Source organism: Phalacrocorax carbo, chromosome 14 (assembly GCF_963921805.1).
Source record: "Phalacrocorax carbo chromosome 14, bPhaCar2.1, whole genome shotgun sequence".
Classification (NCBI taxonomy): domain Eukaryota; kingdom Metazoa; phylum Chordata; class Aves; order Suliformes; family Phalacrocoracidae; genus Phalacrocorax; species Phalacrocorax carbo.
This window is the reverse complement of record NC_087526.1, coordinates 4,780,580-4,800,618: the sequence shown is the minus strand read 5'-3', so window position 1 is coordinate 4,800,618 and position 20,039 is coordinate 4,780,580. Positions and strand designations below refer to the sequence as shown.

The 20,039-nt window shown below is 41.5% G+C and overlaps 1 protein-coding gene across 1 annotated transcript; it reads right to left on the bottom strand.

Annotated features, from left to right (window-relative positions):
• Positions 1-1,657: 1,657 nt before the first annotated feature.
• Positions 1,658-17,929, bottom strand: EDN3 (endothelin 3). Its single transcript, XM_064465327.1, has 5 exons — positions 17,595-17,929; positions 16,869-17,112; positions 3,273-3,434; positions 2,651-2,755; positions 1,658-1,764 (listed from the first exon to the last, which is right to left on the bottom strand). The coding sequence occupies exons 1-4, from the start codon at positions 17,644-17,646 to the stop codon at positions 2,683-2,685; spliced, it is 531 nt and encodes a 176-aa protein (XP_064321397.1). The 5' UTR covers positions 17,647-17,929; the 3' UTR covers positions 1,658-1,764; positions 2,651-2,682.
• Between the last annotated feature and the right edge of the window lie 2,110 nt (positions 17,930-20,039).

Below are 20,039 nucleotides of genomic sequence, written 5' to 3'. Positions count from 1 at the left end.
GAGGGTTACATTTACAGCAGAAGGGACACACAATCAAAATGTAACTTTTTATGCATAATTATTATCAAAGATTTTTTTATTACATTTTCATACTAAATTCTCAAAGGCAAGTTTCTCTATCACCTGGGCGTATGCATTTGGGGGGAAATTCCAGTTGGTGGTTATAAATGAACATTAAGCATTCTCCATAACAAAGCTCAATTTAAAAAAAACAAAAACAACAAACTATACAGCGTCTTTTAAAAATTTTGGGAAAATAGTATGCGAAGTTGAAGTGTTTTTATACAATAAATAATCTATTTTCTATAAATGTACAAAATCATTTGTACAGCAAGTAAGAAACTGATATAAATGCAATAACTGAAAGATATATTTAATTTTATAACTGTAATAATTTATTTATGAAATATATCCACATATATATAAAATATATCATATATATTTTGGCAAAAACCTCCCTTTCTTGTTTCAAAGTCTATTACCACTGTTTTAAGCCTATACAATCATTTTTACTGTTAATTTCTTTCCATTTTACTTTTGATTTCCATCTTTCTTCTGATAAAATATAATTTAATGTCATCAGGTTACAGTTTAACCTATGTGCCCTGGGGAAAGTCTGCGTGAAGGTCAGTCAAACAAAAAAAATTTATAATGTCACAAGTTGGGGAATTTTTTCTTTTTAAATAATACAGAACAGGTTTTCAAAAGTTACTTTTTTTTTTTTTTCCCTAGCGTATTCTTATGTCCTCCTATCAGAACAAGTCCATAATTTCTGAAGAAATAATTTACACTGAAAAACGTCCAGGGCTGGATATAATCCTTATCGCCAAGTGATGATGTTTCAATTAAAAGATAAAAATGTGATTTATACTACTAGCAAAGGCGAGTGTATGTACTGTGGATGATAACCTATGTAGGGGCTTAGAGTAGCAAAGAGTCTAGTACAGCAAGTGACTCTGATTCTCTGAAGTTTCATTTGAAATTCCACAGTCCTACCCTTTCATCTTTAGGAAATTCTTTGGGATGAATAATTGGAGTTCTGTTCATAAACTACAGTGCATCCTTAAACAATCACTGTAAATATTTTTGAATGGAACTTTGAAGTGCAGGAATAATTTGTGCTTAAATTAGGTAATCTATTTAATACTCAGTGTATATTCTTAACTTGCTATAGTTTATAATAATGTTTATATTAGCCATTCATATTTATTCTGCATAGAAACTGTCATTTAAACATCTGCCACAAAGTTACAATATGATGATTCAGGCTTGCATACATTAACAAGAGAAATATTTTGTATCTGTTTATTCTTAATGAGAACTCATGTATAGGCGATCTCTCTCTAACTCATCGCATTCCAACTACAGTTGCTTGCATGAAGCTGTGGATGTATTCTCCGGACATATTGCAAGCAGTAATTGGAACAGTATGTTTCTACCGTACTTTCTCAAATCACATAGAAAAATGTTTCCTGAAACTTCGTGGTGCTGAAGTTTGGATCTGCCTTTGAACTTCTCTTCAATAGTGATACATTCCCTGGCAGGTTACGTGATTAAGATTATCCTTTACTGAGACTCTCGCGAGGGGAGCATGGGAGAAAGCTGCTTCATACAGGTTCACATGCCCTCCACGTGGCGCTGTTGAAATGAAAGTGTTGCATGTTGCTGAATTCTCCACTGGCATCAGACTGAAGCATCAAGTTTGTCCATCTAAAGGAAGAGTTTAAGTTCTTGCTTCTGAGCTTCAGCAAATAAACGTTAAAGCTTTAAAAAAAACAAAAACAAACAAACAAAAAAACCAAACAACTGTTTAATTATTCAGAACTAACTCCCTATTACCTGATAGAACTATGGTTCATCTCCTTGATTATGTGTACACAGAGTGAATGCTACCCGGTTGCCTAATTAGCTCTGATCAAATAATGACAGCAATTGCAACTTGAGGACTTCTAATCCAAGTGCTCACCTTCATAGCAAGAGATTTTGGGGAATGGTGTGACTTTCTTTTGTTTTTTAGACTTTTCTAGTTCTAATGGCACTTTATATTATCCAGAACTACAAGTATTTGCTTATCCTGCCATTGTTTTGCATTTTGTATGTAGCAATAGTATTAAGGGTAGATTAGGAACTGGAACTTTTTGAAACTGGCTACTAGCTCACAGTAATGTCTGGTGTCTGACATCTGAAGTAGATTTACTTTTCCCTCCAAATGCCTTTTCCATGAAGTTTGTTCTGTTTCTTTACCTTGACAATTTAAGTTTTACTAAGGCACTGCACTGGGACATGTAGCTTAGGTTGTTGCAGTACTAAATGAGTAAAGACATGATAGACAGGAACAGCCCATGCCCTGGAAAAAAAAAAAAAGAAAGAAAAAAGGGGGTAGTGTTGCTAAACTATGTATTGGCTCATAGCCAAAGAATCCAACTCTTGAAGGAGCTATATCAGCATGAGAAAGGTTGTAGTAGTTCTGTGTATACTAAAGGTTATTTTTCAAAATAAATTAAACCAAACAACTCATGGGCCAAATTCTACTCTTATTTAGTAAGAAGTGATAATATTTAGTTGAAAGAATTTAGAGTTCTGTAAATACAAAGAAACTTTATGGAAAAGTAATTTTTCTTTTTTTCAGTGTTAAACATCTGTAGCATACCTGACTGTTTGGAATCCTCTGAGCTCTGTCTGCTACTGAAGGAAAGTGTGTTCCTCTTCCCTGCATTGGTCTTTCTCTTCTGTCTTTTTCATTGGTCCGTCGTATCTGGGGAAGAGAGATTTTTCAATTTGTCACTGTGATCAATTACCCTTACAGAGCCAGCCATAAAATGACAATGTCCTACCCTTCATTAGACTACATAAAACTTAAAAGCATTCTAAAACAGTGCAATATTAAGCACGCCCCTAACTGGACAGGAGATCTGCTGTTTTAAAAATACCACATCATAAAAAGAAACAGCTAAAAGAAACTCAGAGCAGTACAGCACTGGGTCTGGCCTCTTTCCTTCACCTATTAAACTCTTGACTGTGACACATGAGTGTTCTCGCTTTTGTTCTTCCTATTCATTCCCCCCTCCCACATAAGGAGGAAGTGAATAAGCTGCTGTGTAAGTGCTTGGCTGCTGGCCAGGGTTAATCCACCACAACTGGAGATGAGAATTTTATTTAAAATCAATATATTTCTTACTTGGTTTCATTTGATATATGCAACTTGATTAATTTATCTCCATGAAATAGTCAAATCATGTAGATAGTTTGCAGTATTAAGAAAAGATACCTACCTTCTGTCTTGCATTCTTCTGCAAAACTGCATACACTGTTTGTCGTGAGCATCCAAACAAGAACACCGAAATGAAGACTGCGAAGTACTTTGAATTTGCCCTGTAGACCTTTTGCCTCTAAAACTGCCTCTGTAGTTAGACAGCCCATACGGCACAGTCCTCCTGTTGTGAGAATCACAAATATTGGATATTTTAGGAGCCAATTAAAATGTTAATCCATACTTTTTCTGTAGAAAACAGCTTTATTGATGCAAATCAATAAATAGCAGCACAATAATGAAACCCTATGCTTATGTAAGGCCGTCTCCCTATGACATCGTGACTTCTCTTCAATCAGCTCAGGCTTTCATGAAGTTATAAAGTAGCAGACAATCAGCTTAATGGGCAGAATTAATTGGCAGCTACACTGGCTATCTAAAAAAATTTTATTACCTAACAGCTGATACAAGTATATCCCCAGGTTATTGCTTATTTTACTACTTATTCCTTTATTGAGCTGGTTACCCTCCACAAATGCACAAAATCTGTCATGGTCGGTGCCATAGCTGGTGTGAAGTGACAAAGGAGCTGTGCTGATTTCCAACAGATACGTAACATCACGTCGGTGTTCGTCATCTTCATGATTCAGAGCCTGGTTTGCCCTTAATTTTATCATTGAGAAATGGAGAAAACTGCCACCATGATCCATTTGCTGCATCATGTTTGGAACAGGACCCATTAAGTTATAAATGTGAGAAACAGGTAGATAATCTTCCTCATGTATCTGCTAGTACTTTTCTACACGACAACACACACTGTACCGCAGCACACCAAGGAATACTAAGAGGTAGTTCTCTTTATTTCCTTGCAGCTTGGCATGCTTTAATGGGTTCTTGAACAGGTTATAGTCAATTTTATTATCAGTAAAGCACATGCTTCATCACTGCCTGCTAACATCCCCAAAACGTGTTGGATAGTTTAGACTGATGCCATAAATTATTCTCCTATAAGCTGTTACAGACTCTCAATAGCAAGTGTACGCCATATGGAACTGCTGGAAACCCATAAAAGTTTCTGTGTGCTTAAGGGATGGGCTATGCAACCCACAACTATGCAAACACTAAAAATCTGAAAAGAATATCATGTTCAATATCGAGAAAGAGGAGGGGTGGGGGGGGAAGCAGGGGAGAAGAAGTAAGAATAGATCTAGAAGAGTTACAAGATTACAGAACAAAGCCCAGATAATCAGCCTGGAACTGATTATCTGCTGAGAAGGCCCTGGGGGTGCTGGTGGGCAGCGAGGTGACCCTGAGCCAGCACCGGGCCCTTGAGGGCAAGGCGGCCAACGGTGTCCTGGGCTGCATAACAAGGAGTGTGGCCAGCAGGGTGAGGGAGGTTCTCCTCCCCCTCTGCTCTGCCCCAGTGAGGCCACACCTGGAGGGCTGCGGCCAGTTCTGGGCCCCCCAGTTCAAGAAGGACAGGGAACTGCTTGAGCATCTCCAGCGGAGAGCTACCGAGATGATCAGGGGACTGGAGCATCTCCCTTGTGAGGAAAGGCTGAGAGACCTGGGCTTGTTCAGCCTGGAGAGGAAAAGGCTGAGGGGGGAGCTCATCAATGCTTATAAATATCTGAAGGGTGGGTGTCAGGATGATGGGACTGGGCTCTTTTCAGTGGTGCCCAACGCCAGGCCAAGGGGCAACGGGCACAAGTTGGAACACGGGAAGTTCCACCTCAATATGAGGAAAACCCCTTCCCTGTGCGGGTGCCCAAGCAGGGGCACAGGCTGCCCAGAGAGGCTGTGGGGTCCCTTCCCTGGAGACATTCACCCCCCGCCTGGACGCGGCCCTGTGCCCCTGCTCTGGGGGTGCCTGCTCAAGCAGGGGGTGGGATGGGATGATCTCCAGGGGTCCCTTCCATCCCCTGCCATTCTGGGATTCTGTGAACCACTAACTTCACACAGTTGTAATGCTTTAATTTGCTTTCATAAAAATACCATTAAGCTATTGATTGGAAAGCTGCAAAATTTCCGTTTTCCCTGTGCTCACAGTGGGCTGAAAGGTTCAGAAACACTCTTTTCCTCATCGCTGCAATAATTTTTGATGTAACATCAGTACGGTTGATGCGAAGCATTTATTTAAACCTCTGCACTTATAGTACATTTGAGCTTCTAACAGCACATCTCATCTTTCACAGCCTGAACCAGAGCACACCTACCATATACAGATTTATCATAAAATCATACTGAAAGAAAATCAAGAGCAGCATTTCTGTGTGTCAGAGACCATGAGATGGTCTTTCTCCAGCAGACGCGGGTCTGCCTCACCTAAATGCAGAAACTTGGATATTTTCACTACTTACTTTGTTCTATGGCTACGCCCAGACAATGGGAGAGACCAAGAATATGCATATTAGTCTTAAAAGACTTTAGGACTTGATTTTGGCCCCCGTTCTCAGTCATTTAAAAAGCTTTTTGTTGTCTTCAGGGTTAGGGGTGAGTCCCGTTTTATAATTGAAGAGTATTAATAATTCTATACTGCCATCTACTTTAGAGTAATGAATGATAAATGGCTAATGTTTGGCAATTTCTGATGTAAATAATTACTGTATGGTTATACTTCTTGATATGGTTACGTTATTTATGAAGCAATGGCTTGTATTTAGAGACAGGAACAGGAGGAAGTTCCTTTATTTTTAGGAATTGTGAACCTTCTATGAAAACTGTCTTGTAAAATTCTGTTACTCAACTTCCTGCTCAGATTTAGACTGAAATGAAAAGATGATTTTTGTTTGGTCTAGCCAAACATGAAATCCCTATTTCATGGCAGATAGCTTGCCAGGGAATAAAGCAGCTTTCTACAGCTTTTGCAGATGTCATCCCACATTGTCCTAACAAGATATAAAACACTGCCGTATGTTATTTTCGTTATTTAAAGTGGTTCCTTGTTAAAAAGTCCACTTTTCCAAAATACAATAATAATTTTTCTTACTCTGTCTAAATCAGAATATCTGTGGGACTGAGCTGCGGTTTGTCCCGTGTCAGAGGTTCTGCCTGAATTGCCAGAGAGGGAGAAGGGCAGCACGTGTTTTATTCCTTAGTTGCTCCAGTTTGCAAATTAATGGACTACCTAGAATCGTCACCAACTTCCATTTTTTCTTAATACATCAGTATGTGAACTACTGTGATTGAGGAACAGGCCCATTACCAGTCTGCTGTCTTTCCTAAGAGACAGTAAATTCCAGTAAACAGACAGGGATGGAGAACATGTTATAATTACAAGTGATAAGAACCATGAATCACAGCCCTAAATAAAGGAGAAAACTGATAATTTAGATGCTGTTTCTGATCTTTCTAATGAACTGCCTTATGGTCTACAAAAGTTATAATGCTTATAAGAGTATGCTTCATAGTTTGGAAAATTTATTCAAGACCACCTCCTTCTCAGTGATCCAGAAATACATGCCAATGCAATGACATTTTCAAGGGTGAGAATTTTAACTAGAATGCCCAGGCAAAAAGTTTTACGTAAGCTAATGTGCAGATTCGCCAATCAGAGGTAGAAATATAATAATTCTCCCAATATGCCTGCTTTTGATTTCTAATCCAAAAATTCAAACCCAAACCAGATAAACTTCAATAGGAACCCAGAGTCTTTCCAACAGCATTCAGAAAGAGCTAAAAAATACAGCAGATGTTTATCGCCTGGCAAGTTGCTCTAATGCAACTCGTAAATCACAACATTTAAACAAATGTTAGAGTGTGTATGGTTATCATTCCAGCTACTGAAAATGTTAGTATTTCAAGTTAGTTCATGCCTCTTTCTCAGCACTTCAGAAGTGAAAGGAGATGCCAAAGCGATTCAGTTGAACAAGTATCACCATTTGCCTAGCAGCATGCTTAATCTTAGATTGTTACAGGTGATTAACAAATGCCGCTTTTTATTATTTATTACTATTTTTTTTATGGTGCTGCAATGCTCAGGTTCAAAGGGCGGCAAGTGGAATCACAATTTCTACATGCTGAGTAGGAATTATTTCCAACATGTAACTGTCACCAAGCATTTGTGTTGCTAAGAAGTCTGCTTTCCATTTTAGGTGAGGCATCTGTTTTCTTTAATCAAAGCATGCTATAATTTTAGTATACATAAGGCAGTTTGTGTCTCTACAGTGAAGATGAGGAAGAGCTGAACGAGGCAGAGGCAGATTTGTTGGCTAGCTATCTGCTAGGCTTCTGGGGATCCTGAACAACCAGTTGCCTTACACTGTGTTCCTTATGGTTATGACCAAATCTCTGGTCAAAGTACTGGCTAAGAGCCATTTACAAACTTTCCAGAAGTTTCTATGCAAAATCCACAGATTTTTTTCAAATTTTTTTATTGTTTATATTTCACAAGAAATTTTGAATTTCTGACCTTTAACTCAGTATGCATCATTTCTTCCTTCAGGAGAACAAAATCCTCCTGAAGCAGTGAAATGGGTTTCCATATATTTAACAGCTAATATGTACAGTGTGTCCTTTACGCCCTTCTTCCCTGCAAAGCGGAGAACAAGCAAACCTATGCAATTCTGGATCAGCCTTTCCAAGGTACTACTTTCAACTGGAATCTGTGTGGCAACATACAAACCTGAGACTTACATGGAATTGACCCTCTTTTTTAGAGTTCAGTTACTAGTATGATTATGCAGCTGGGGAACAGGTGCATAAAGGCTGAATGCTCAGTTTTAAAGCACTTTCTAAATTACAGAGGGTATGAGTTTAAGGAAATAGTTTCTGCTTCAGCATAAGCCATTTGTTCAGTATTCTGTATGCAAAAAAAAAAAAAAAAGATGCTAACACAACTCTCCAGTACCTGGAATTATTCCATATAGTGAAATTATGATTAGTCAGTGCAATGGATCTGTTATCTATTATAATTCCATGTATAATATAGAGCAGCACAAAGCTAATCAAAGCACAGTGTGCTCTTGTCATTTGAAACAATCTTTTGATTTCTGCAATGGAAAGAACACACAGCAATCTTCAGGTCAGCCAATGTTCCTCCTAGAATTTTAAAATAAAAAAAAAGCATAGATCTGTGGATTGGATTCTCAGATGCCGAAATAACCTGGATTATTTCTGTACTTTGTGTCCACAAAACACATTTGTAAAACTCTCCCCCTAAAAGTCAGCTAGCTCTTGAAGCAAGTTTTTGCCATTAAATTAACAGAGATAGGCATTTGTTTGCTGAAAACGACAAGAAGTACTGAGTAACAGTGAAACAGCCATTCTGAACCAGTGATATCAGTAAGAATTTCCCACAGAAAAAAAACACCCAGTGAATGACTACTACCTTCAAGTCTGATTGGGTAGCACGGTTTGCCTAAGCCCTGCTCTCCTTCATTTGTACCACAGTAAATTATCAGAATTCAGGCAGACAAATCCAATTGGTTTAATTTTTACAACATGTGGCTGAGTTTCTCATGCTATGTTATAATTGACCTATGAGCTGCTATTACTTTCTACTTTCCCAGCCACTTAAACACAGTAGATACCTCCAGGGCACTTGAGAGTTTCAGCCAAAACAAAGGGATGAGGGGGTTGCAGCAGTCATCTCAGATGCTGTGATTTCAGTATTCAGCAATATATTTTCTGGCATGCATCCAGGCCAGCAAGGCTCCCAGGAGTCTCCAGTATTTTCAGACAATCTTAAAATGTATGAGATCCCTGTAAGGACCACTGAGAATAAAGAATGTGGAAAGAAAGCAAAATCTAACATCCTCCAAGTGAAACAAAATGTCTCCAGAATGAAAGATGCTTGGGGGAAATAACAGATATTTCTGTGTATGCTTTAATACAAAGCTACTGCAGTAATGCTGTGCAGCTCTGTGGATGAAGAGATCATTGGCTGCTCTGAAAGCTGGCTCCAACTCATTCTGTAACAGGTATAGTTTTTGACAGAGTAGTTCCCAATAGGTGTACCTCCTCTATTATCTCTTCTTCTTCAAAGTGCCATACTTGTTGGTCTTCTTTCATTCTAACCACATCCTCCATTCACAGAAGCTGTACTTTTTCTGAGTAGCTTTGTGCAGTTAAAATTGTTTTCAGACGAAACAAACTTTTATCCTTTATAGCCACACCTTTATTTTCCACATTCTCAATCTAGCAGTAGTCAGCGTTCCCACATACCAAACAGGCTACTGTTACCCAAAAAGGTGTACCTCCATGACCTTGCTGGATTTGGTTTAACCTTCACTTTCTTTTTTGTCTTATTCTTTAAGTAACACTTGTTAAGTAACTAGTTAATTACTTATAGCTAACTTTGGTAATAAGCTAAGGATTGCGCATGCCTGCTTCATCATCCACTTTCACTGACCACATGACTTCTTTGATTTCCCTCCTACTGGGACTTTGTGGTACCTGAGTGAAGTATTGTGAGAGAATCCAAAGGCTTTTTATCCCTAGTCATCCTCCTCCTGCAGCTGTCAAAAGGCTGTTACGTATTTTCTGTTTCAAATACAATCAGAGAAATCTCTGAGCTGTTGAGTGAAAAGCTGGGCAACATGTCTTGAGGTAAGAAACAGGAAACAAGCGGGGGTGGGGGGTTGCGGGGTGTTCCATTAACACCCCAAATACCCAGAGAGGCTGCGTAGAGCTCACCTGACCTCATCAGCTGAGCCCTTCTTTCACAGAAATACCTCTCAAAACAACAGTCCTCGTATCCTTCAGTAGCTTGTACCACCCCTAACCTGCTCCCCGTTCTGTGGCATGATATATGATTGTTAGTTTAAATAAATAAACAAAATCACGTGCAGCATTTTTTCTCTGTGAGGCCCAAACTCCCACAATTTCTTTTTCTTCCTCTGACTGGCAGAGAGTCTTATTGGTAAGTGGGCTGGTTCTACACTGAGGTAAATCCCAAAAGGCAGAGCAGCTGGAAAATACAGATGAAAGGAATCAAAATAAGTGTCAAGTAGTAGCTTTTTCACACTAAAATTCAGAGTACATATTGCTGGCTTCTGAAGCCACCATACCAGTGCACACAAAATCTCACACTCTAATGCATGCTTCTACCGCTCCCCACAGTGTGTATAGCTACTCCAAAATCCACTGCTGGTTTGAAAACAAAACAAAAACCCAGTGGGAAATAAACACATGGTGTTAAAATTTAAGACTGATGAAAATGACTGTGGTTTGACAGCCCTCAAGACTGTTTATTCTTAGAATTAGACCAACATGAGCAGCAGTAGTGAAATTTCAAGGCACTAGTTAGTAGCGTGTCTCGTCCCTGACCCCGTCTTCGGCAGGGCCAGCTCCTGCGGTGACGGGGGATTTTAGTCTGCAGAGCCAAATCATTTCAAGTCTTTCCGAGAATACTGCTGTTAAAACATCAGTACTGTGAGTACTATAAATAAGCTCTACAGGAAGACTAAGAGGATATAGTCTACTTTTAGAGTGTGGAGGGCAAGCAAGCTGTGCACGTTTCAGAGTAAGACACTGGAAGTGTGAAGTTGGTACATGATTTAGATATCTAAGAATAGCTATGTTTTAATAACAGGCCTAAAAATCGAATCAGTACGTCCGTGAGAAAACACAACAATAACAGCAGAAGCCTGTTACTATGTTCAGTAAATCTATTTGAACTACTCTCCATCTGATGTGAAGATTTGTGCACCTTTTTAACACCAAGGATCCTCAGATTTTTAGGATTAGAGATGTTTACAATCTGTCATTTAAGTTTTCACAAAAATTTGTTAACTAAATGAAAAAACTTAGAAGGAATTGATGGAGATAAGGAAGATTATCTGCCTTACACTTGGTATTTCTTCTACCAGTAAGTATGACCATAGATTCCACAGCTTTAGTTATTTTAGTTGTTACTAGCTTGTTAAGATTTTTCTTTCTCCTTCAACGTCCAGGCTACATTAGGACATACATAGTCTATGTGCACACACATAGTCTAATCTTGATAGCATCCACACATGTAAGACAAGGCGATTTCAGTGAATACACGGATAGTAAAGTCTGCAAAACGCAGGGCAAAATTCATTCAGGAAAATAAAATCAACGCAACAGAAGATTCATCGCTTCCCTGTTGGCACTTGGTTCTAATAGTTAACCATGTGCACTGTTTAACCAAGAGATCAGCTTCCTCATTTGAATTGCCTGGCTTGCAGCCACCGTTTCATCATCATGCCTTTGGCTAGCAGATATTTTCAGTCTTATCTATTAAGATTATAAGCAAATGCTTAATTGTTTTGCTGAACAAGAGATCTTTAGCTGTGTACTTTTATTTCTAGTAATATACGGGACATCATCTATACTTATATAACGACGAAGATAATTCTCAAAAAATAGGGTAACTGTAACACTTTATAATACTACTTAATATCCATAAGGATGAAAAGCATTTTAAATTGTTATGTGGGCTTCCATCCCACAAAATTCAATCATCAATGAGATGCGGGTAACAAAAATATGTTATGAAGGAAAAGTTAGCCAGCAGAGCATACAGTTACAACAAGAGCTTCCAATTGGTTAAGTCTTTTCTTTTGGAACAGCATCCCAAGACATCATTCCCTCCTATATATGAGCAAAACTATGAGTGAAGCGGTGATAGGGTACAAGTCGTTCCGTTCTGAGTTGACTTTCTGATGGTGACCTAAGCCAGGAGTGAGCAAAGATCATTGACTTGTAACTGTTAGAGAGCTGATTGTATGTGGAATCAGCTGCTCTTGTCTGTTTTGCTTCTAAGAAGTCCCGGACCCCTAACAGACGCATTTGTCAGCTGTTTCAGGAAAGACCAAAGAAATGAAAGTGTATGAAAGGCCTTTCTCACCCCAGCAGGTGGTCACATTAGGTCAGGAAACCAGATTTCTACAGGGGAACAATCTAGAGTCAACCTAGTGCTAAATTTTGACGGCCGCTTAGGAATATCTGACCTGCTTATGTTACAGAAGTGAATTTCTTCTTTATCGAAGTGACAAAACACCAAATCCTTGTAGTGTCACCATGTAACCATGTGCCGTGAAACACTCACCATATCCTCTACCAATATACACCGCGCAGAGCAAAACAACAGGCTACAAGCCAGTGCACGTCCTTTTCCTTCGACTGAGGAAACAGAACATGTGTAACTACAGAGGATCAGAGACGCCAACACAAAGATGTTAGATCAAATCCTTCCTTTCGCTTTGTCCATCCAACACTACTGATTCAGAAACTCATGTAATTGGTGGACAAAACTCTTAGATCATCATGTAAGCTGGTCTTTACAACATGGTCACAGAATTTCATTCAGTTACTCCTCTTTTGAGCATAACAGCGAATACTGAAATAAGACAAGTCATTGAGAAAAAAAACCTTTTGCTTCAATTTAGACGCTTCAAGAAATTATTATTTTTGGTCCTTAGTTTGAGTGAGAAAATAACTTCACCATTGTGGATCTATGCTAATTCTCCTCTGAAACTGGATTATTGCCATAAATTCTTCTTATACTTTTATTTCAGAATTAAAACTGCTTGAGTACCTGATATTGCGTCCTCGTGATAGTATCACTTCCTTATAGTTATCACCTTTTCGTCTTTTACTAATCATTCTGGGCATCTCTAAAGCTTCACACAGCAATATTAATGTCATTAACTGAACCGCATTTTGCTGTCAGAAGCACAAGCTCATACTGAAATACAGGACACCCTTGAAGAAGCGTAGATCTAAAAGAAGTCTTGCCTCTATCTTCTTCTTTAACTTATAGCATTAAGCATCAAGTTGTGGCTGTATTACATCAGTGGGTACTGTTTTAAAAGACAATTCGTCCTTTCCTCTTTAAAACATCTGTAGCTATAGATCAAGATAAGCATAATTAATCACTTGACAAGGCAAAAAAAAAAAGCCTTGCAAACTAATTCCTGAGTAATCAATCTTATCAGGGAGAACAATTTTCCAGCTTTAAATTATCTGTGTTATGCAACCTTTGGCTACGCCACATAATTGTATCACTCTGACTTACCTGACTTGATTTAGGTTGTCTTCTTTTCCACTTAAGGCTCACTGCTCCCAGCATAAAATATTCACTATGTCAAAATAACACCGGTGCGCTTAGTGGTCTGGACTAGCAGCAGTGATTCATGGACAAGTATAAAGCAATACTGAACCACGTGTGCAGAAGTAATTTCTCATTTAATTGGTAATAACTGCAGAGAGTCAGAGGCTGCATATCCTGCAATTTTGTGCTCTTCAACAACTGTCACTCTGCTGATGTAAGTGGTTTCTCAGCAAGAATAGGAATAGACCCTCTGCCGTCACTCTGCCTCCAACAGTTTCAGTAAGAACTTTAACCACTTTTCCAGACAAGGAGGAGAGGCCATGACCAAGATTTGTTTTGAACCTATTACAACAATGCTTAACAGCATCTTCAGTTGGGAAAAGCAGAGGGAAGAAACCAGAGGCAGAAGCAAAGTTTGGTTTTGAAGTATGGAGGAGAGAGTAACCTGGAAACAGAAAATATTAAGGAATTTGTGATGGGAATAAGAAATGATAAAGTGAAGGACATAAATCAGGGGAAATCGGAAAGCAAAAAATAATAAAAAGCAATTCAAGTGTTTTATGTAGGAAATAAACAACGACAGAAAAGATAAGTACCTAAGCAGGAAAAAGATCAGAATCAACAGATGTCAGGAAAACTCCAATCTTTAACACCATCCTGGCCTCCATCGAGTGCACGGTCCTCAAAGTTGCATTTGAGCCAAATTTTTTGGAAATACAAATACTTTAACAACATGGTACAACAACAACGTAACAGCACCATTTACAAACAGCCAGTCTGTACAGACCCAGGGGTTACTTCCACTTAAAAGAAGTTAGCGTAACTTTCTTGGGATATTAAATTGCACAAGCAGGCCTGATTTCTCTCATTCACATCCAGAAGTACCTTTTGACTTACTGAGATGCTGTTCCAAGTAGGACACCAGGCCAGAATTAGTGCCTGTTCATTCAGACATGTGACATGAAATCTTAAGCCTGCTTCTGTTGCACTGATCATGGTCCAAAACATCTAGTATCTCCACACGTACTTATTTCAGTGACTACCTCTGCCCTCACATATAGAAGCATTTCTAGGAAGAATCCTAGGACTTTTGAAAATTGAGACTGCGCTCTTTCAGCTTAGAGGGAGGTTTGTACATCTGCCTGGCCTGTAAACAGAGCTTTTCCTTCCATTGCTCACCTTCCTGGCTCAGAGCAGGGAAGTCTCAAGAAACAGCTGGAGGAGCAGGAGAGCAAGGCAGCCCGGTTCAGACACCTGGCTCTTCCAGCCAAAGTGCACCACTCTTGACACCGCAGCCAGCCAACTTTGAGAGGGCCTCCTTTCCCCAACTTTCCTCAGTGCTAATGAGCATTTACAGATTCCAGAAAATCCTGTTCCTACTGGGCTACTTCCCCTATTTTCCATCATTATCCACTCACTGTTTATCAACCTGAGAGGGCCCCCAGCAATCTAGTTAACCTAGTTCCAACAGTGTTATTAGGTTATGCAGGTTCATGTCTTTGGAGCACAGTAGCTAAAAACATATCATTCTATGTGAATATTTAATATTTAAATTGAATATTAAAATAGAATACATTTGTTCTGTTACTTGCGTAGAAATGTCCAGTCAAATGGCATAAAAATTACGTGTGATAAGAATCAAAATCTCCTCGAACTCAGGTCAAATCGTCACAGGCCAACCTATAGACTGGACAGTGCGGGTAGACTTTACATATCTGAGAGATTTGCTGTTATTTTATGTACAACTAACTTCAGTTAAGAAAGCAGAGACTTATAGCCCCAACTGTTTAATATTTGGACTATTATACGTACTTCATTGCTAATGCTATAGGTATCATGAAAATGTTATATATCTCTATTCTGTATTTTTTGTTCTTTCTTTAGTGATGTTTGCACAAAAGCTTCAGATAGGAAAGAATTCTCAGGATATCCTGAAAAAAAGAAAAGGGGGGGGAGTAAATTAACAGAATTCTATTTATTTGGTGTGTAGAGGAAAAGGAATGTCATTCCATTTTCAGTGGTGAGCTCTGACTTAAATATACTGAGTCATAAATATTTGGCTAAAATAATTCCAAATAATCCTGGGGTGGATTAGTGCAGGTATGGAATTCAAAGAATTGAATGACTTGTATGAATACACGATACTTACAGGTTGGTAGAGGTTCAAAAAACTTGTCCTCAGACATGGCCTCTAGCCAGGACACACATGTGAATTTACAAATTAAGTGCCCTAAACCCCATTTGTCTCAACCTCTTCTACAGCTACGTTCTATTTTCCTATTCCTTTTGTTATTTTAATCTGAATCAATTGCAAAGCTTTTAATCAAAGGCAGATCCAACTCAGTACAAATGTTCCCAAACTGTAGTCAGTGGAATCCTTGATGGTGTGTGTAGAAGTTCACAGTTGTGCAGTCCCAAGATCTTTAATTCTTGAAGTTCATCAAAAGAAATCTGGTTTTAGATTCATCTGGTCTCCTGATTACTTTTTAATGAACTGATTGCTGTGGTTGCTATAGGACTGAAACCTACTAGTCTATGAAAATCTTTACAAATCCTTAAGATTGTTTTAGTTACTCAGAGAGACAGGATATATACAACGGTCTAGGAAAAGGAGGCCTCTAACCTTTAGGGTGTAGGCAATGCGTCACTCTTCCTGGATGATTTCATTAACTGGTGTTCGTACCAGACCCTGCTTTTCTGCATACGTGCTCCCCCCCACCGACCCGTGTGAAACCCAGAATTTCCAATTCATGGGAAATGTTGCGTTTTTCAAAAACTGTTTTTGTTATGAGTTGATGCAAAAGCTTATGTTTGTCATTCCCATAAACCATAATTGCAAAAGATGTTCTTTTGTAACATCTTAAATCTGGTATAGTGAGGTTTTCAAAAATTATCAATGCCAATAATTTTTCCACATGAATTTTTATCAAAAACCGTGCCGTTGCACACGCACAGTGTCCTTTCCTTTCCCAATGAGTGGTTTTTTTTAGAAATAGGTCTCTCCTGCAAAATAACTACCTTTCCCCCCGTGATTGTGCCCCAGTTTTGCTCAGGCCGCACACGCTGCGCGGGGCCAGGAACACCCGCACGGCCGTGCCCCGCCGCGTGCCCGCCGGTGCGCACCGGGAACGCGCCGCACTGGGGCGGGCGGGACGGCGGCCGTTCGCCCGGGGGTGCCCCTGGCCCCCCGGCACCCCCGTGTCCCGCCGGCCGGGCCGCCCCGCGAAGCCGGGCAGGTGTCAAGGCGGCGAGGGAGCGCCACGCCGCGCCGCCCGGGGGCTCGGGAGGCCCCGCCGGCGGAGCCCGGGCTACCTGGCGAGCAGGGCGGCACCTCCCGCCCCTCCCTGACCCCGGCGGGGGGCGGCTCCGCCGTGCGCGGCGCCCCCGCCCGCGCTCGCCCTCGGGGGTCCCTCGGGGGTCCCCCGGGGGGGCGGGCAGGGAACCCACTCCCCCTCCCCGCCCGTTACCGCCCCGCGGCGCGGCCCAGGCCGCCACACCGCCCCCTCGCCTCCCGCCCCCCCCCACCCGCCCGCGAGGGTCGCGGGGCCCCCTTCGCAGCCCGGCCCGCCATTTCGCGTCCCCGCCGCCCGCACTCACTCCGGGGTGTTGATCCAGATGATGTCGAGGTGGCAGTAGTAGACGCACTCCTTGTCCTTGTAGGTGTAGCAAGTGCAGCGCCGGGCTCGGCGCCGCAGCCCCCCGCCGTCCGCCTTGGCCCTGCCGCCGGCCGGCACCGCCGCTTCGCTCTCCTCCCGCTCCTTCTGCCCCAGCGCCGCCGAGCGCGCCTCGCCGCCGGCCGCCAGCGGCAGGGAGCGGGGCCGGGGCCGGGGCAGCGCCGACCCTGCACGGCGGGAAGGCGAGAGCGGCGCTCAGCTCCCCCCTGGGCCACCCACCGCAGCGCCCGGGCCCCCCCGCCCGGCAGCATCCCCCCCCGCCCCCCGCACTCCCTTCCCCAGTGCCTCACAGCCCCTTTTGCAACGAGACCCGTCGCCACCAGCCCCTGAAAAGTTTCAGGGCCGTTAAAAAAGCACTGCTGTACTGCTATGTTTATATTTACTGCAGCGTGGTGGGGCGCAGCCCGAGGCTTGGGGTGCATCGCTAGCGAGTGTTTTTGTTTTAATCCTCCGTGGGGCCAAATGATGTCTTTGGCGTCTCGTTATTTACCGCGCGTCGGAGTGGGCTATTGCTTACAGCCTTTTGGAAGGAGAAGAAATAAAAAAAAAAAAAAAAACCAAAACCAAACCAAACATACACACCAAAAAACCCAGCCTTTCTTTGTGTGCATGCGTGGAAATGGCAAAGAAAGAAAGAAATTCGTGTTACCTGCAGTCGACGTAATTGTAAGTCCAAAGAGGAACAATAAACCCAGCTCCATCAAACCCAAATTGCACGCTTGTTAACTGCAGGCAAAGGTGAACTGCAGGGGCGACTGCACCGACCCAGGAGGAATCACTTCAGGTTGGAGGCAGGGAGTATCCTGGGGCTGGCGGCACTCGCTGCTCCCCGGCGTTCGCTCCCGCACGGAGGTGTGATTAGTGGTTTCCCCTCGCAGTTATTTTCCTCTAGTGCAGACTTAGTCCTGAAGGGGTGAGTGTTGTCAAGAGCAGGGAAGATCCATCGCTTGGCTTTTCCCACACACACCCCCCACCCCACCCCCAAATCTGATCAGAAACCGGAGCTGCTGTTTTCCAGCTGCAGACGCCTCCCACCCGCGGACAGCTGCTGCCTCCCTCACCCCCGCTCCCACCCTCGGCCCCCGCTTCCCACCCCGCGCAGGTAAAAGGCAGGGATAAAGCAGCACATCCTCCCCAGGGACGGGAGGCGCAGCCCTTTTGTTATTGCTAATGCTGGTCTTAGTTCCTCACTTCTAAATGATCTGATCCGGTTGTTCTGTGTGTAATTCCAGGAGGACAGAGGGTTGCTCGCGACGTAAAAATGCAAAATTTTGCCTCAGATCTGGGCTACAGGTTGGGGAAATGTTCGGGGCTTTATTTTTTTCCAGGACTCTGCCTGTTATTTTCCAGGTGATATTAAGTCACCAATTTATTGATGCTTGCTTTTTCCCCACTTAGTTACGAACAGCTCTTTGTGGACAAACCTACCTAGAGAGCAAACTTTAAGGTGAAAGGGCATTTCGTATTGTGTGAAATACCTGACGCTTGTACCTAGCAAAACTCTCCTGCATGTGGCTCCGTTTACTAGCATAATATCAGCTATTAAGCGGTAATAGGTAAGGGTTTAAGGGTTAAGGGAATTGGCTACATCTTCTCTTACAGTAGTCTGTGTAATATGTCCTGTTATAGGAAACGTATGTCGTAGATAGCACATGGAGAAAGGTTAGCAAATTTAATTGCAGATATTTTAAATCAAAACACGATGTTTTACTTAACGTTTCAGTACCAACAGAAAAAGCTGCAGGCAAAATTGTTTTTAGGTACCATGCCGATTTGACACATTCACTAAAATCTGTTTTGTGAGTGGAAAACTAGTTGCAGGATCACTCAGGTTGTGCCGTCTGAAGGAGGAACGCCGTTCTCTACTGCATCACATTCTTCTCCAGCCCTGCCCCTGATTCCAGCTTCTGAGGTGGACTATTCAGTAACAACACTCAGAAAAAAAAAATCTCATTAAGATGTCATGTTTTGTCAGTTTGTCAAACCTCACCTTTTGTCAGTTTCTAAAGATCGAGAGTTTTGTGGGGGAACTTCAGTTGACCGTAGTCCCAGCTAAAGCACGATGGTCATCAAAGTCGGGGTAATAGTTAGAAAGTTCCTTTTTCTCAAGTTTTGCTGAGACCACAGCGCTCTCTGGAAACTTAAATTGCTTTTGTTTCACACAGTTTGTGCAGATGACGAGACTTTGCAGTATAGAATTGGAATGTCAGATGCATGAATCATGCCCTATCTCCGAAACCCAGTTAGAAAAGACAAGATTTCAGTAGTCTTCTAAGGTTTGTACCCCGTGCAGTAAGTGCACTTCACGAGGACGTCGCTGCAAGTGGTTTGTCCAGGTATTGACAACATTCAAGTACTGAAACGGAACCGAGGAAGCGCCTTGTTGATTTTGGTTCTGCTGATTTTAAATAGTTTCACTGCAGTCACTAATGTGCTCATAACCAATACGGCGGGGGAGAAACAGATCCCATGTAAATCACTGAGCTTAGCATTATAGTGAAGTTCATGCCTGATCTAGGAAAGCAAGCGCTTACTTACCTTTAAGGATGAGTAACTGCAGTGACCTGAATGTTTATATAGTTGGCTTTGCTGGATTGTGGGTTTGTGTGTATTAAAGTCATGCTCTCCAAGCGCCAGCAGAGTTACAGTTAGGCTTCACACTTGTATAGCTGCTGCTATTTTGAAAAAAATATTGTGACAAAACATCTCTTGAGAAAATAATGTTTTTGAAGCTATTTCCATGTCTTACATAAGTAGAAAAATCAATTGCTTCAAATCAGGAAGTTCTTGACACTGTACTCTGACACTGTTGGATACAGGCTTTGTTTTGACAAATGCTTATGATTGCATTTTAACTTATCTGAAAAAGGAAAAAAATAGAAATTTATTGTGCAGTTACTGTTTAACAGAACTCTTCACTGCAGTGAGTAGGAAGTACGGGTTATATGTTGCTGGTGCGATAAGTAACAACCATGAGTCCAAGATCTGATTTATCTATTTCATTTTCTTCATTGCAACTTTTTTCTGTTAATGAAGACGTAAATTTATCATAGCAAGAGAAAGTTGAAAATGAGTAACATATAACTGTATCATA

Excerpts from the sequence above, each read along its gene's own strand:
- EDN3 (XM_064465327.1), bottom strand. The coding sequence starts at position 17,646 with ATGGAGCTGGGTTTATTGTTCCTCTTTGGACTTACAATTACGTCGACT. Across the intron at positions 3,435-16,868 it reads ATCTGGATCAACACCCCGGA|GAGGACTGTGCCGTATGGGC; the intron begins GTGAGTGCGGGC and ends TTCTCACAACAG. Across the intron at positions 2,756-3,272 it reads AGAAGAATGCAAGACAGAAG|ATACGACGGACCAATGAAAA; the intron begins GTAGGTATCTTT and ends TCTCTTCCCCAG.